This window comes from Pseudorasbora parva, chromosome 2 (genome assembly GCF_024679245.1).
Source record: "Pseudorasbora parva isolate DD20220531a chromosome 2, ASM2467924v1, whole genome shotgun sequence".
Taxonomy (NCBI): Eukaryota; Metazoa; Chordata; class Actinopteri; order Cypriniformes; family Gobionidae; genus Pseudorasbora; species Pseudorasbora parva.
The window spans coordinates 22092176-22107125 of record NC_090173.1 but is presented as its reverse complement, the minus strand read 5'-3'; the positions used below and the strand labels follow the sequence as shown (position 1 = coordinate 22107125).

The following is a 14950-nucleotide window of genomic DNA, read 5'->3' as shown; positions in this document are numbered from 1 at the left end:
CATAAATAATTGTAAGTAGCTACAGCATTTCTTTACACTATATCGGGCAATATATGAACTAAATGACTCACAGTAGCCTATTGCTTTAGATCAAATTAAGTAAATGCTGTATTTCATTTAGAAAAAAAAATCGACATTGCGCGCGAACCTCGGTTGTCCACGGGTTTCGTTCAACCAGAAACTATAATAAAATGTTTATTTTGTCGTCTAATAGCTTACTGGATTGTGTCATAAGCAAGTAAATAATTTGGCCACAAATCCTGAAGTTAAGCACGTGATTTGGACTTGAGGTTCACGTGTTTGTATTGAAAAAAAGTGGGCAAGGAGAGCAGTACAGACCAATATATTCGTAATGTAGTATAGGCTAGGCCTATAAAAAATAAAATTAAAATAAATGAATAAAGTATTTAGCAAATGTAACATGTGGCTTGATTTTATTATTATTTTTATTCCTCACGCATTTAAATGATTGTTTGTTGTGTATCAACATATATATATATATATATATATATATATATATATATATATATATATATATATATATATATATATATATATATATATATATATATATATATATTACTATTTACGGTAAAATATGTGAAGGTAAACGACTTCACATCACGTCGTAGGCCTGTATTTAAAATTATAATTTTAACATTGTTTATCTAAAGAATGCAGATATTTTTAAGACAAACTTCTTTGAATAACTAACGTTTACTATAACTTTTATTTGGGCCTCTCTCAGTATCTTGTTTTCTGAAACAAAAGATTCAACTAAACCATTTTACTGAAAAATATTTGTCCAAAAATAAACCCTATCAACAAAGGTTGCTATTTAATTTACGCAAAGAATCCGTTTTATTAATCTTATAGATTATATAAACGGATTTGTCATTAAAGAAAGTTTAAGAAATATAGTAACAAATGTAATACGCATAAAGGTGCTGTTAAGCAGGCAAACTAAATTAATTAATTATTGACAGCATTAATTCATTATTATTATTATTATTATTATTATTATTATTATTATTATTATTATTAATAATAATAATAATAATAATAATAATAATAATAATAATAATAATAATGTTGCTATTATAGTATCATAAATGTATTTATTCTTCTTATTATTATGATATTATGATATTAAATAGTGGCAGCTATAATAGTTTAAAAAAAAACAACAACATTGTGTCCATTTACGTATATTTGTGTCACTCATTTTTAGACTATTTTAGACTCACTTTTATATATAATGTCGACAAAATCTAGGCCCATAATTTTCCTTTTGATATCAGAAAATAAAAAAATATTTCAATTACGTATTTTTGGTTGACTATCAATATCAAATTCCGCACACAAACCAGAGTTCAAACCAGTATTTTTTTGTAATACATATATGGTGAACCTAATTTCCAAACAGTGCTAAAATGTACTATTTCGTTCGCATTGAGTAGCTAAAATATTTATCTTCAATACGATTGTCTTCATGGGCCCCTTTGCCAATATTTTCCCATGGTGTAATGTTGGTTTAAAAGAAAGGTGAAATCACAATGATTTGGGATGGAAGCTAGATGAAGCACTTGAATTAAGCAGTTCTGCAAGGGGAGGAGCTTGCCCGTGAACCCCAGTCAGTCCCTATTGAGCTCGCAGCAGAAGGAAACGTACGTGCGCCATGGTTGAAAAGCCAATTGTAAGGGACACTGTTGCTGTGGCCCAAAATATGCTCCAGCAATGTCATGCTCCAAGACATTCTCTGCGGTGATTGTTACACTGTCTAGAGGGAAATCTTTCGATAGCCCAGGTAAGGATCCTTTGCGTGGGGCGTACGGAGGCTCGCGTCCTAGCTGGACTGCCAAGTCCAAAATAGCGGGACCACCCTAGTGTGTTCGATCGCCTTCCAGACAGTAAAGCAGATTCAGACATCCCCGGTTCTGTGAGCCATGGCTCTGCCGCGTCACCAGTTTCTCCATGGAGCTGTGAACTGGGATGGAGAGCACTTGAGTCCTGTCCAGGTTCCTCATGTCAGCGCGTGCCCCTTCACCGCTTCAGGTCGAAAAGAGGACCCATTCTATTTTACTCTGGACCCAACAGGGCAAGGCAGGCAGCCTCTCGACATCTCCTCCTTCAGCAGATTCGTGACAGATATGGGCTCTCTGAATGGTACGGACAACCATCGCCAAGAACCGGCTTTATTCTCCGGACACAAGCTCTTATCACTTAATACCGAAACGGATCCAGAGAGTCCGACGCAGTCTTCCCACTCAGACTCCCAACAGTTGCACAGTCAGCCGTTCTCCGCGCCTCCCTGTTCAGAAACTGACAATAAGCCTGATTCGCATTATTTAGCGATGGAAAGCACTAAATACCCAAGTCAGTGGAGTGAAAGCAGAACCGGCAGAAGCCTCATCACCACACTACGCATCAGTCAGAGAAATAGAGACGACATAGAGCCGAATAATCTCCAGACAGACTTTACCGAGTGTGATAAAACTCGCAGAGAGAAGACACAAGGTGGGTAAACAAGGTTAAAATAGATAGCGGTGGAAAAGGCAAGCCCATCAAAGACCAAAACAAGGTTTTATTTTTTCCTTTCCGAAAGCAATTGAAGGGTGTAGCCATTGAGACACAAAGAGAACCAGGGTTTTAGAATGAATTTATTGCACCGAATTACCCTAGACAGACTAAATTGCACGTCGTTTCTCAGAACATCAAAACAGCGGAAGGACCATTGTCAACTGGAAACTCTGGGCCAGGTGTAGTATTGCTTTAGGACATTTTTTTTATTGAAGTGAAAAGAATAAAGTCACTTTTGGATTCAGAACTGGCAGTTTAGTAGCCTACAAAATTAGGGATTGTAAGGAGAATATATAGGCTACAAAGATAAAACAACTTAGATTAAAACAAAACATGGAGAGAGAGAGAAAAAGTATATACCAATACAGCCATTACTGCGTTTTAGGGGCTAAAAAACGTGGCAGAGGCCTAAATGTACACTAAGGTGTGTGTGTGTGTGTGTGTGTGTGTGTGTGTGTGTGTGTGTGTGTGTGTATGTGTTAGGCTTGACAGTTCTGCGATTTTACCTAAATAGCCTATCTTGAATATTCTATATTATGCATTAAATTTGACTAACCCAAAATGTGCAGTATTTCTTTTTCATTATTTCCAATTTCTTTTATGATGGAAAAACCTATAGGGGCCAACAGATGCTATGCGATGTTATTGAAAGTTACATATTCAAATTTTAAAGGGGAAGTGTTTGGAATGTGAAGGCCAATACTTAAAACACACAATTGTGTGTGTGTGTGTGTGTGTGTGTGTGTGTGTGTGTGTGTGTGTGTGTGTGTGTGTGTGTGTGTGTGTGTGTGTGTGTGTGTGTGTGTGTGTGTGTGTGTGTGTGTGTGTGTGTGTGTGTGTGTGTGTGTGTGTGTGTGTGTGTGTGTGTGCGCAAAATATAAAGGATTTAAGTCACTTTAGCTGTTGCAACGCTAAAATGTTTATTCATCTTGTGCATCTTTCTCTACTTTTCCCCTCGTTTGCTTCGTTTCCCTTTCCCCCCTCTCCCAAACCAACACAGGCAGTCTGTGCTGACATTATTTCCTGTCATAAAATGTCGGACACAGCCAGGTAATGGCCGCGAGCGTCAAGCTCAGTGGCTATTTGCTCACTGTGAAGGGCGACTGAATAATAGCCTTGTCTCTCTTTCTCTTTTTATCCGAAGACGTGACTTTAGAAAACGCTGCAAATGGCTGGCTGTCGGCGAAAGCAGGGAGGAAGAAACGATGTCCTTACAGCAAACACCAAATCTTAGAGCTGGAAAAAGAATTCCTATTCAACATGTACCTGACTCGCGAGCGCCGCCTGGAGATTAGCCGGAGCATAAATCTCACCGACCGCCAGGTCAAGATCTGGTTTCAGAATCGCAGGATGAAAATGAAAAAAATGACTCGAGAGCACCGGACAAGGGACCTTGGCACAAGTTTCACTGTCTAATATGTTACGTAAGACGGTTAAAAAGAGCGCACAAATCATTGCAGCTATCATTTGTTGCAAATGGAATGATGCAATTGCTACTTCTGATGGATTAACGGGAGGAAGCGATCAGTCAAACCTTAGCTACTACGGTGGTTCACAACAATGTGTGTTCTATAAAGGAAGTTTAAGGGAGATAAATTTAATACCTTGCACGTAGAACAAAAGTGTAGCGAAATAAGGAAACACGTATTTGGCCATTCTGTGTAAGCAACTGGCCTACTTTTTAACAACCGAATAAGTTGAATTTTTTGAAAGGCTATGTTTTTATACAGGTTAAGAGTGTTACAGCGGTTGTGTTTTTCCTTTAACCGTAGGCTAGCCTATACCTATCTTAAATAACTATTTGCGGACACTCCCGAGTAGGCTAAACTACATTTCTTAAAGGGAATTTATTGTCAGAGGAGCAGTTACATCAAGCACAGGTACTGTTGTTTTGTTTTAATGTTGTTTGTTGTCTAGTTATATTGGCTTGAATGAAAAGGCACAAATGTTCTTCTTCTGAAGCATGGTTGAATGTACTTAAACTGTGATACATACAATTGCTGTGTTTTGAAAAGCAGTGAATTTTAAATAAAATATTACCCTAAGTGGCCATAAAACGTTTATTCGGTATAGAACCGTGGCAACTTTAAAAATTACTCAAATTAATTATGTATTACTGCAGTGTTTTAATTTTGTAATGAGACAGAAAGTTGTGGGGGAAAAATAGACAAAAAGTGATAATATTCTATGGCTGTCAAATAGAATGCTTTAAATTGTGAGTAGCCTTAACCTTTTTATTTTCCCAATATGTTTTATACAGTTCAAGCAATTATTCATGACAACCTAGCTTGGAGAGACGAATAACCTAGCTATTATCTATTCTTTAGTCTTCTAATTAATGTTAAAGGCATTCGGCAATTGTCCAACATAGCAATTCCATAACTTTAATCAGCTGAATGTATATTAGTTATTATGTTTCTAAGATATGAATGAAACTATTTTGGCTAATGATATTGGATGAATAGATTATATTAGACAAGAAGACATTTGAGTTTAATTTGAACAAAACGGTTTGAATTTGATTGATAATCGTATCAACTCTTAAAGAAAAGGAAGTGCCCCCCCACCCCATTTTATTAGGCTATTTAATTTTTAACCAGAGATATAAGTGATAAAAAATATAACGTAAGTGTTCAGTGTTTTTTATTCAGATGCTAATTTTATTGTCTCTGCATGGGATACATTTTAAATGGAACTATTTGAACTTAAAAAATGTGCGCATCTGGATTAATTTTAAATTCTGCTCTCAACTGCACTGATTCATATATTTCAGGTTTGCATAATTAGTTCTATATTTTAATGGCCGGCCATTTTTTGAACACTCTCTTGAGCATGTGTAGCTAATAAGTTTTAACCGAACATATCTAGAAAAGAATGTGAGCGATATATGTTGAAAACGTGTGGTAGCTATGTTAATTTTCACTGTGAATTATAGGCCTATTTATTATTAAATTTGAATTGTGTTATGAGATGTGCTACATTTGTATAGCTTTCGGTTTATTAAAGATTGAATGTATCACTTTTATTATTATTATTATTATTATTATTATTATTATTATTATTATTATTATTATTATTATTATTATTATTATTATTATTATTATTATTATTGACTTTTGTTCTGTCCGAGAGTTTAAGATGCATAAGAAGTAATCCCGAACATATGCTGATATTGCTTGACTTGATACAGTTCCTCCTCTTTTGTCTTAGCGAGTCTTTGAGTCTTTGGTGAACCGCCATGTTGAGATGGGACAATCCCCAACGTCATTGGCCAGGCAGGGGCCTCTTTTTACAACAGGGGGCAATAGACCTTTTTATTGCCGACAGTCTGGAGAGAACCGGATATGCTTGTGAACTTAAATTACTTTATTTTCAAACAACGCCTTTAAACAATTATCGCTATTCCAGTATCTCTTTTCTCAGCAGTGGGTCAGAATGTTCCAGTTGATTTCTTGAATTTTTAACCAGCGTCCTCTAATACGGTTCCTCTTCTAAACGGTGCTCTGTGAAAGGACATATAGCACTGAAATATGAGTGCTCATCTGGTTCATCTGGTTCAGTACTTTTGGACGCTAGACTGCTGGCAGCCTTTCGGGGTCTTGCCTTTGAACACGGAGAAGACCAAGCTGGTCTGTGATTTAGGTAGTTTCAAGTTGTTGGGCTGTACGTTTAATTTCACAGGAACCTGAAACTGCCTGAATTGCTCCAGTTAAACGCACCATTGTCCGTTCGACATGGACTGGGGAAACAATGTAATCTTCACTGAAAATATGGATTTAATAATACTTGCAACTGAGCGATTCTTACGGATCATGCTAATGCTATTTCAGTCAAGATATCGTGGTTTCTTTCTTTCTTTCTTTCTTTCTTTCTTTCTTTCTTTCTTTCTTTCTTTCTTTCTTTCTTTCTTTCTTTCTTTCTTTCTTTCTTTCATTTTCAGAATAGGGCTATTCCTTTCTATCACTGATATTTCATCAAAGATGAACACTTGGCCTACTTTATAAATCTTTTCACCCACGGCATTTCCTCGGCAAAGTCTTTCGATTTTTTTTTTTTCTTTCTTTTTTTTTTTTTGTGTGTGTGCAGATTTTACTCCGTGCAGTGAGTTGAGTAGTTTACTGTACATTTCTAAAACAAATTTTAAGTTTTAGAAATTCTAACACAATGCCATAATTATATATTAGAATATTTTTTAGAACAGTTAATGTTAATTAATTGTGATCACTTGTGAAATTCTGAATATACACTGCAAGATGCACGCACACATTTCATATATAATATTTTTTGCACGAGTCTTCCTTTTAATATGTGAAGAAAGTTGTGTTTATATATATATATATATATATATATATATATATATATATATATATATATATATATATATATATATATATATATATATATATATATATATATATATATATATATTCCGGTTTGTGTATTTTCACATTAAGATAAGGCGTATACTCTAGCCTGCTAGTTGATTTTTCTACTTGATCGTTAAAAATATTAATAACTTTAAAGTTTACATTTTACAGTTTACAACATTGAAATATGTTGTAATTAGTAGCCTAATACAAGTGTATAAACACTTAATAAATATTATATATAGGCCTAAATAAAAAGGATGTATAAATTAAGAGGATATAATATATGTCTCTCTCTCTCTCTCTCTCTCTCTCTCTCTCTCTCTCTCTCTCTCTCTCTCTCTCTCTCTATATATATATATATATATATATATATACATATATATACACACACACACACATGCTGTAGAGAGAGAGAGAAAGAGCGAGAGAGAGTGTGTGTGTGACATTTGAGAGAGCCACAATTAATGGCTAAAGTTTGTCATATATAGGCTTTATCATATAATAACTTTGATTAACTCATTAGAACAGTTGGGAAGAGCTTGTATACAAATCCTCTTAAATTTACATTGAATAGTGTTTTCAGTTTGTGTCGTAGGCTAAAGTTTGCGGAGTGCCTGCTTGTGGTGGCTAAAAAAATAGCGGGCAACAATATTCTGACAATTTGTCAATACATTGCTGAGGTCACTGGTAAAGTGAAAACTATGGATGGAATTTGTGTGTATTTATTATGTAGCATATTTAACGAATGCTTACAATAGGAGCAGAACACATTGGCATATAAGTTAAAGGTGAAGCGTGCTGTTCTAGTTATGGTTCAGTCTACATTGAATAAACGAAGAGACGTGCTCTTACAAACAGAGCACAGAGCAATGCAACAGAGTTAATATTAAGGCAAGGTTTTGACAGCGGGGCAGGCTTATATTAATCTCTTTTTTTGCTGGTGCATTGAGTAGGCCTGTTTTAAGAAACCTGAGGACAAAATATCAAACATATTACGAGTAGGTAGGATACTGAGTCATGCTCAGGATCTAAAAGACTGTAACCCTATACGATATTCAAAATCGGCCTTACGTGTTAGTCTTGTGAATAGTTTTATATTTGCATATTCATATTCTCAGTGTTCGGCCTCTCCGTATATTTGAAGTGTGTGTGTGTGTGTGTGTGTGTGTGTGTGTGTGTGTGTGTGTGTGTGTGTGTGTGTGTGTGTGTGTTCCTTGTTCACTTATATAGTAAAATATGAAAATTACTCACTAGTGAGGACATTGGACTGGTCCTCACGAATTTAAAAGGCTTATAAATCGGCCAAAACATGTTTTTATTAAAATCTATTGTTCTGCACGTTTCTTTAATGGGTAGGTTTAGGGATAGGTGTTGGGTCAGGGGATAGAAAGTATCATTAGCCTGATATAAAATCAATGGACGTCTATGTAATGTCTCCACTATTATAGGGTAAACAAACCTGTGTGTGTGTGTGTGTGTGTGTGTGTGTGTGTGTGTGTGTGTGTGTGTGTGTGTGTGTGTGTGTGTGTGTGTGTGTGTGTGTGTGTGTTGTGTGTGTGTGTGTGTGTGTGTGTGTGTGTGTGTGTGTGTGTGTGTGTGTGTGTGTGTGTGTGTGTGTGTGTGTGTGTGTGTGTGTGTGTGTGTGTGTGTGTGTTTGTATGTCAAAGAGAGAGAGAGATTTTCTCAAATTATTTAGGCTACTTATTTATTTATAGGATTATGTGGAGTATAAATAATTAAATAATCAGTAGGTCTACTTCTTCTCGAAGCACGATTTCCAGTACTAAAATAAATACTTATTAGACATTATAAATGTCCTTTTGACATGACATACAATTTAGCTTGGTAGTAGGCCTATATGGTAGGCTGTATGTTCCACAGTATGCAATTATTCCGGCTACAGTTCAAATTTTATGTAGGTCTAATGAAATATCTAAATCGATGCCTGAAGTGTAGCATTTAAAGCCAATTTTAATATTGTTTCCCTCTGTGTAATTTCAACACAAGACAGACTTTCTGGAATTCATAACGTGTAGCAATGCGACACTTTTTTTTTTCTTCTTCTTCTTTTTTACAGGGTGTTGTTAAATGCCTTTTGAAAACGGCTAGGTTGTGATTTAAGTATATTGCATTTCTTGATGTAATTACCATTTTAGTGGTTTAAGTCATTATATAGCGCAACTTATTGCACAAATGTATCTCATTATGCAACTTGCCCTGTTTATGCATGGTTACCCGTGTGGTTAATAAAATTAGCACGAAGCCAAGAAGCCTATAGCTATATCTAAAGTCTCAAAGAAATAAGATGGTAGATAAGATAATAGTTATTTTAATTGTCTTTTTTTTCTTGAGTTCTTCTTGAGAACTCAAACCAGTGTCTGTAATGGCTCTGTAAATCAGAAACAAAATTTGCTATTGGTCCTTTTTGCTGATGCACAACAGCACCATAGACCCCATCATTCATTCGTTTACAGGGGAAACTATTTATTGGACACGGCCAAAATGCACAGCAAGTGCTGAAATCACTGCATTATATTGATGGTCACAAGACATTCAAAACAGACAGTGAAATCCTTTCCGAACGTATTACTTTATAATTCATATTTCTGCCACCAAATGTTGCAGAGAGAGATAGTAGAATGAACGTGTGTGTATTTGAATAAAGCAGCATAGTGATAAAATAAAATAGGAAAAAAATGTTTATTTTGAGTGTGTGAAATGAGCGACTGGATGGAATACAGCGGAGTTGTTCACGGTCCTCGCCACAGGCAGTATATCAGGCCTATAAAAATCAAAGCTGCCTGATGTAGTATTTTATTATAGTATTAAACGACCAAAAAAGTTCAAGTAGTTTCTTCCATAAATACAAGGGGATTGTCGCACGGTGGTGTTTAATACCCTCGTTAAGAAAAAAATGACTGTTAATTTCCCAATAAAGCTGTTCATTATCTCAACCTACTACTATTACTTCAAGAAGGAAGAGGTTTGCCTCCTTCGAGGTTTAGAAGTTTAAACACGTGGGGGGTATAAAATATTTTAGGGGGGGGGGGATGTCTGAATAAACTTTATAAGCAGACGTCACTGGCTTATTATTATGCTTTTTTGTGATGTTTGTTAAAATCCTTTTTAAAAATATGTCTATTAATTGTCTATATGAAATAATTGTTGTCATATGTGAATATGATAAAGCTCCCATTCAGTACGTATGCTGTAGATCACGTTATAATACCACATCAATTCATTGGGGGAAAATGTTCTCTTACTTATTATTGTGGGCCATTGCCCCGCATATGCATTTTTATAACGTCAAAACGTTTCATAATTTAAGCTGACATTTTACCGACTGCTTGTAGATATCTGGAGATATATGGACACACTCCCATTTTGCATATTGCATAAACAAGACAATTTATTTAGAGGGGAAATATAGTACAGAGCGCAAGAGGAGGAGAGCTCCGTACAGCCTCTTGGCGGATTGATTTACACCCCATTGACGCTTTATCAGGCTCGCGAAAAAAGTCTGACCAATCACTTCGCTCGGAGCGCACACCACAGCAGCCCGGCTCTACTTTGTTGGCGAGCGAGTAGAGAGGAGTACCGTAAAGAGGGGAGTAAAGCACATTTCTATTGTACATGTTTTCCCTTTAATGAACAGTTCGTTATATAATGTCCGAGAATGTCCATTTCTGGAACTCTAAGCAACTACTATGTCGATTCTATCATAAGTCATGAGGGAGAAGATCCGAACGCGCCCCGCTTCTCCAATGTACAGTACTCCAGCGCTAGACAACCGGGACCCGGCGAGCATCCCGAGTTCCCCTCTTGTAGCTTCCAGCCCAAGCCTCCAGTGTTCAGTTCGTCATGGAGTCCATTCAGTTCCCACGCGTCCAATGGCTTACCCGCGGTCTACCATCCCTACATACCGACGCAGCCAGTGCCTTCAACGGATACGCGATACCTCCGCACATGGCTCGACTGTGCACCGAGAGCAGAGCCGCTACCCGGACAAGGACAGGTCAAGATGGAGCCGCTCCTGGGACATCTCGGGGAACCACCAAAACTCGTCGGGCAGCATGAGTTTATCTTGGAGTCCTCTACAGCACGGGAGATGAATTCTGGTCACAGTGCCGGATTTGAAGACAATAAGGACATATGCGAAGGCAGCGAGGACAAAGAGGGACCGGATCAAAGTAAGTTATAAACCTAGGAAGTGAACACTCTGTAAAGCGTTTTATGCTGTCATAAAACTAGAACAAAGCAATGGAGAGCAACAGACACCTTACGCAGCCAAGTATGATCGTGTGGGATTTTCAAGTTTTCGAAAGCATGTAGTGTTTCTTTTTAAGATCGAATCTGTGTTTTTACACAGATATGTAGGCTATAGCATGGCTCTGATTTAGCCATGCTATACATGTATAGCATCGCTAACTACTGTTTAGATTTTTGCCCTTTTTAAGTCATACAGAGATTTCACACAATTTTAAAATCAGCTTTAATGTTTCCAAATCATTGCCTATTGGTTGCGTTTATTCCATTCGTAAGTAATTTTTAGTTTATTCCTTCTCTTTTTATCTCTGTTAGAGTCGCTTATTTGCGCGTCAGTGCACTTTAGTGCACCAAGCAGTTTTAGGTCGGCTGTAAATAGCTTTTTGTGCAGTGACTCACCAAAGTGTCTCTTGGTTATATTAAATAGTGCAAATGCTCGTGTTATGTTTAGTATAGCTGTTGGTTGGCAAGAATATGCTATTTCTGAATCTTCTGTCTGAATCTTTATTTAAATCTCCCTAAATCTATCAATGTAGATAATGACTGTATATAAACTCTGAGGTCCGGATTTAGTTTAGAATACCACATAATAAATGTTAGCATTGCATGAATATTTTTTTCAAATATATATCTTGCTGTTAGGTGGGAGAGGGGTATGTTGTCCCCTGACCTGTTTGCCATGTTCTTGAGCTCCCTTAAGAGTGAGTTTGAGCCGGTGCAGAGAATAATCCAAATAATAATTCTCGCTCATGACATGTAGGCATGTTTATTGCTGAGGTATTCAGTATTCATTTAGAAATGCGGCTACATTTTTGGAGATTTGTAAAACGGTCGTTTTCTGTCGCGATTAATTAGAAAATCCCATTGATTTTAATCCATGAAATAGGCTGTGAACTAATGGAATTGTGCGCAATAGAAGTCCCCAATGTGCTACCCCGGGCGGCATTCCAGAATAAACTGTAGGCAAAGGCAATGATGTTGGGAGTTACATGCCTCGCTTTGTGCTCATGGCTGCCTATGAAAAAAGAAAGTTATAGCCCTCAAGTTTATTAAGTTATAAGAGAAGCCAACAACCCCATCAATCGTACGTGAGCTCTTTTGGGAAACGTTGCGTTAACATCTTAGGGTAAAATACGAATTAATCCAACCTTGGGCAAATTCATTATTAAAGGCCCTAAGGCCAGAGGTCCATTGTCTTTGAAAACGTTTTCGATCAAATTGCCTAGAGTCATTAAATTATTCTCTAAACTTTGTATAATTGGTGGATTTTGGTTCATATTTCTTAATGGAAACACACGTCACTTCAAATAATATAGTCTGACCCTCTTAGTGTTTCGTTGTTAGGGATCATGTCTCGAACAGTCGCAAAGCACAGATGTGTCCGCGAGGCCTGTAGTTGTCATGACACGCACATTAATCATTTTAGATGCGTGTATGTCATTCCATCATTATAAAAATACAAACGCGTCATAAGATTTAGAATATCCTAGAAAGTTGATGAACATGTGACGTGTATGTCTTAAAGCAGAAGCGATGGAGTTCCGCGCATTAAATGGGAAACATCTACAAGTGCTTAAAGGGATGCATGTGTTTTTCTCACCTGCTAGTAAACACCTTTCAAAAATTTTGAGCCCCTGAAAAATTGAATCATGTGCCAAAGTTGAAGGTTTTTCATGTACTTGTGTGCACTTCTGTGTGCTCTTATGAGGCACAAGCATTTAGAAGAATGCATGTTTGTCCAAAAATCTACCCTTGACGTCACTGAACCAGGTACCGCAGACAGGTGAAAAGCTAAATGTTGAAAACAGAAAATGTTGCATACAAATCTCGAGCCACTGTAACATTCAGCTTCTAAGTGTGCATGTTAACAAAAGTCAGCACAACGGAAATTTTTTAGCCTCCCATCTGCATTCCCGACCAAACCACTGAGGGAGAAGACGCCTCGTTAGAGATGCTCTTCCTCCATAATTCATCCCACATTTCTCCCTAAAAAGGAGATAATCTCATGTCACATGTGGCCGCATTTTACAGTGCATTCCAGTATGTTTAAACTCCCTGTGGAGCTCAAAATTCAATCTTTTCCCCTGCAAGTCGTTTTCTTATTTCTTTAAAAGATAACTTGCTTATCAAATGATCAAATTAACTAAACGTGGTATTATTTAAAGCTTTAACATTCTCAGTTACAGGGAGATGCATTATATAGACTATCACATGTGAACTTAGATGGCCTCTTGTACTAAGTTGTTGCTTACTCGTGGCTGCACAGTTTAGTTAGGAGTAGAATGTTTTTATGATAATCTCAAGTTAATCATTTGAACCTGCTATGCTTTCCTCATTCTATTCATACATCAATGTGTTGGGTTTCATGCATTTATACGTGATGGCGCCCAGAGCACTTTATTTTAATAATATTGATCGTCTGCGTGAAGGCTGGGACTTTGAGTGCATTGTGAAATGTTTCATGTTTCATGTTTCATGTTTCATGTTTCATGTTTCATGTTTCAAATTGGAATCTGTACTAATATTATGATCTGCCCTTCTTATTTTTTTACTGTCATTTGCAGACGACCCATCTGCCAATTGGTTACACGCTCGATCATCCCGGAAGAAGCGATGTCCATACACGAAATATCAGACCTTGGAGCTAGAGAAGGAATTTCTGTTCAATATGTACCTCACCCGAGACCGGAGACACGAGGTAGCTCGCCTGCTGAACTTGACAGAGCGACAAGTAAAAATATGGTTCCAAAACAGAAGGATGAAAATGAAGAAAATGAATAAGGACCAGCCCAAAGAATGATAACGCAGACTGGTGCCAGGCGTTCAAGCCTTCTACGAAGAGCCTTTTAAATCTGGAAGCTGATGCAAGAGTGTTTTACTGCATCAAATGAAAACGCACTCGCAGCCCATTTTCCGTATGACTGGACAGTGTTAAGCATAGAGTATAAGAAAGAGGTGAGACGACGTAGAGAATGGGGGGAACGTCGTGCCATCTCTCCCTACTTTTATTGCATTTTATGACTCGTGTGAAAGAAACGAACACTTCATCAGGAAATAAACAGGTGATAAGGAACTGGTCTCAACAGGCTAAGAACAGCTGAAAATTGTGCTTTTTATAAAGTTGTTCTCTATAATTCTGCATTTTTCATCATTCCTTTTGCCATGGACGTGTACTGATAATGTATTTTAAAAGCATAAGCCTCATTCAATATACAAGGGAAGTTTTGCTTATCAGTAAAGCATGTTCACTTGTTTGCTAATCGACGTGAGCTCTCTTTTACTTTATTATTATTATTATTATTATTATTATTATTATTATTATTATTATTATTATTATTATTATTATTATTATTATTATTATTATTATTATAAGAGGGGAATAAAACAGCCTTTTTGCTCGTTTCCTAGTGTCTATATCATGTGAAGCAGTTAAAGTCTGTGTATGCTAACAGATTTTTAAAAACCTTTGAAGTTTACTATATTATACACTCTTGACACTTGTGTGCAAAGATTTATGGCAGATGCACACAATAAAACGTCACATATGTTGGTTGATTAGAATATAAGAATAATAATGATCATTTCCAAATTTGCTCTCAGATCCTTAGCTTCGTTCAGTAGTGTTTGTATCTTTTGGGGTTAAAATCAAGAATCAACAGAAGTAATTAAACACAAAATAATTTTGTTGTTTTAACTTATTTTCAAATATCCCGAAATAACCCTTTTGAAAATTA

At 36.6% G+C, this 14950-nt stretch overlaps 2 protein-coding genes across 2 annotated transcripts; both read left to right on the top strand.

The window, feature by feature from the left end:
* The first annotated feature begins 1661 nt into the window (after positions 1–1661).
* On the top strand, positions 1662–5497 carry hoxb10a (homeobox B10a). The gene is made up of 2 exons (XM_067460454.1): positions 1662–2517; positions 3725–5497. The coding sequence occupies exons 1-2, from the start codon at positions 1947–1949 to the stop codon at positions 3994–3996; spliced, it is 843 nt and encodes a 280-aa protein (XP_067316555.1). The 5' UTR covers positions 1662–1946; the 3' UTR covers positions 3997–5497.
* Positions 5498–10016: 4519 nt separating this feature from the next.
* hoxb9a (homeobox B9a) lies at positions 10017–14556 on the top strand. The gene is made up of 2 exons (XM_067428843.1): positions 10017–11140; positions 13781–14556. The coding sequence occupies exons 1-2, from the start codon at positions 10627–10629 to the stop codon at positions 14014–14016; spliced, it is 750 nt and encodes a 249-aa protein (XP_067284944.1). The 5' UTR covers positions 10017–10626; the 3' UTR covers positions 14017–14556.
* The last annotated feature ends 394 nt before the right edge of the window (positions 14557–14950 follow it).

Bases quoted from the DNA above. Each gene is read 5' to 3' on its own strand.
- hoxb10a (XM_067460454.1), top strand. From the start codon at position 1,947: ATGGCTCTGCCGCGTCACCAGTTTCTCCATGGAGCTGTGAACTGGGAT. The intron at 2,518-3,724 runs GTGGGTAAACAA...TTTTATCCGAAG, and splicing joins TCGCAGAGAGAAGACACAAG to ACGTGACTTTAGAAAACGCT.
- hoxb9a (XM_067428843.1), top strand. From the start codon at position 10,627: ATGTCCATTTCTGGAACTCTAAGCAACTACTATGTCGATTCTATCATA. The intron at 11,141-13,780 runs GTAAGTTATAAA...TGTCATTTGCAG, and splicing joins CAAAGAGGGACCGGATCAAA to ACGACCCATCTGCCAATTGG.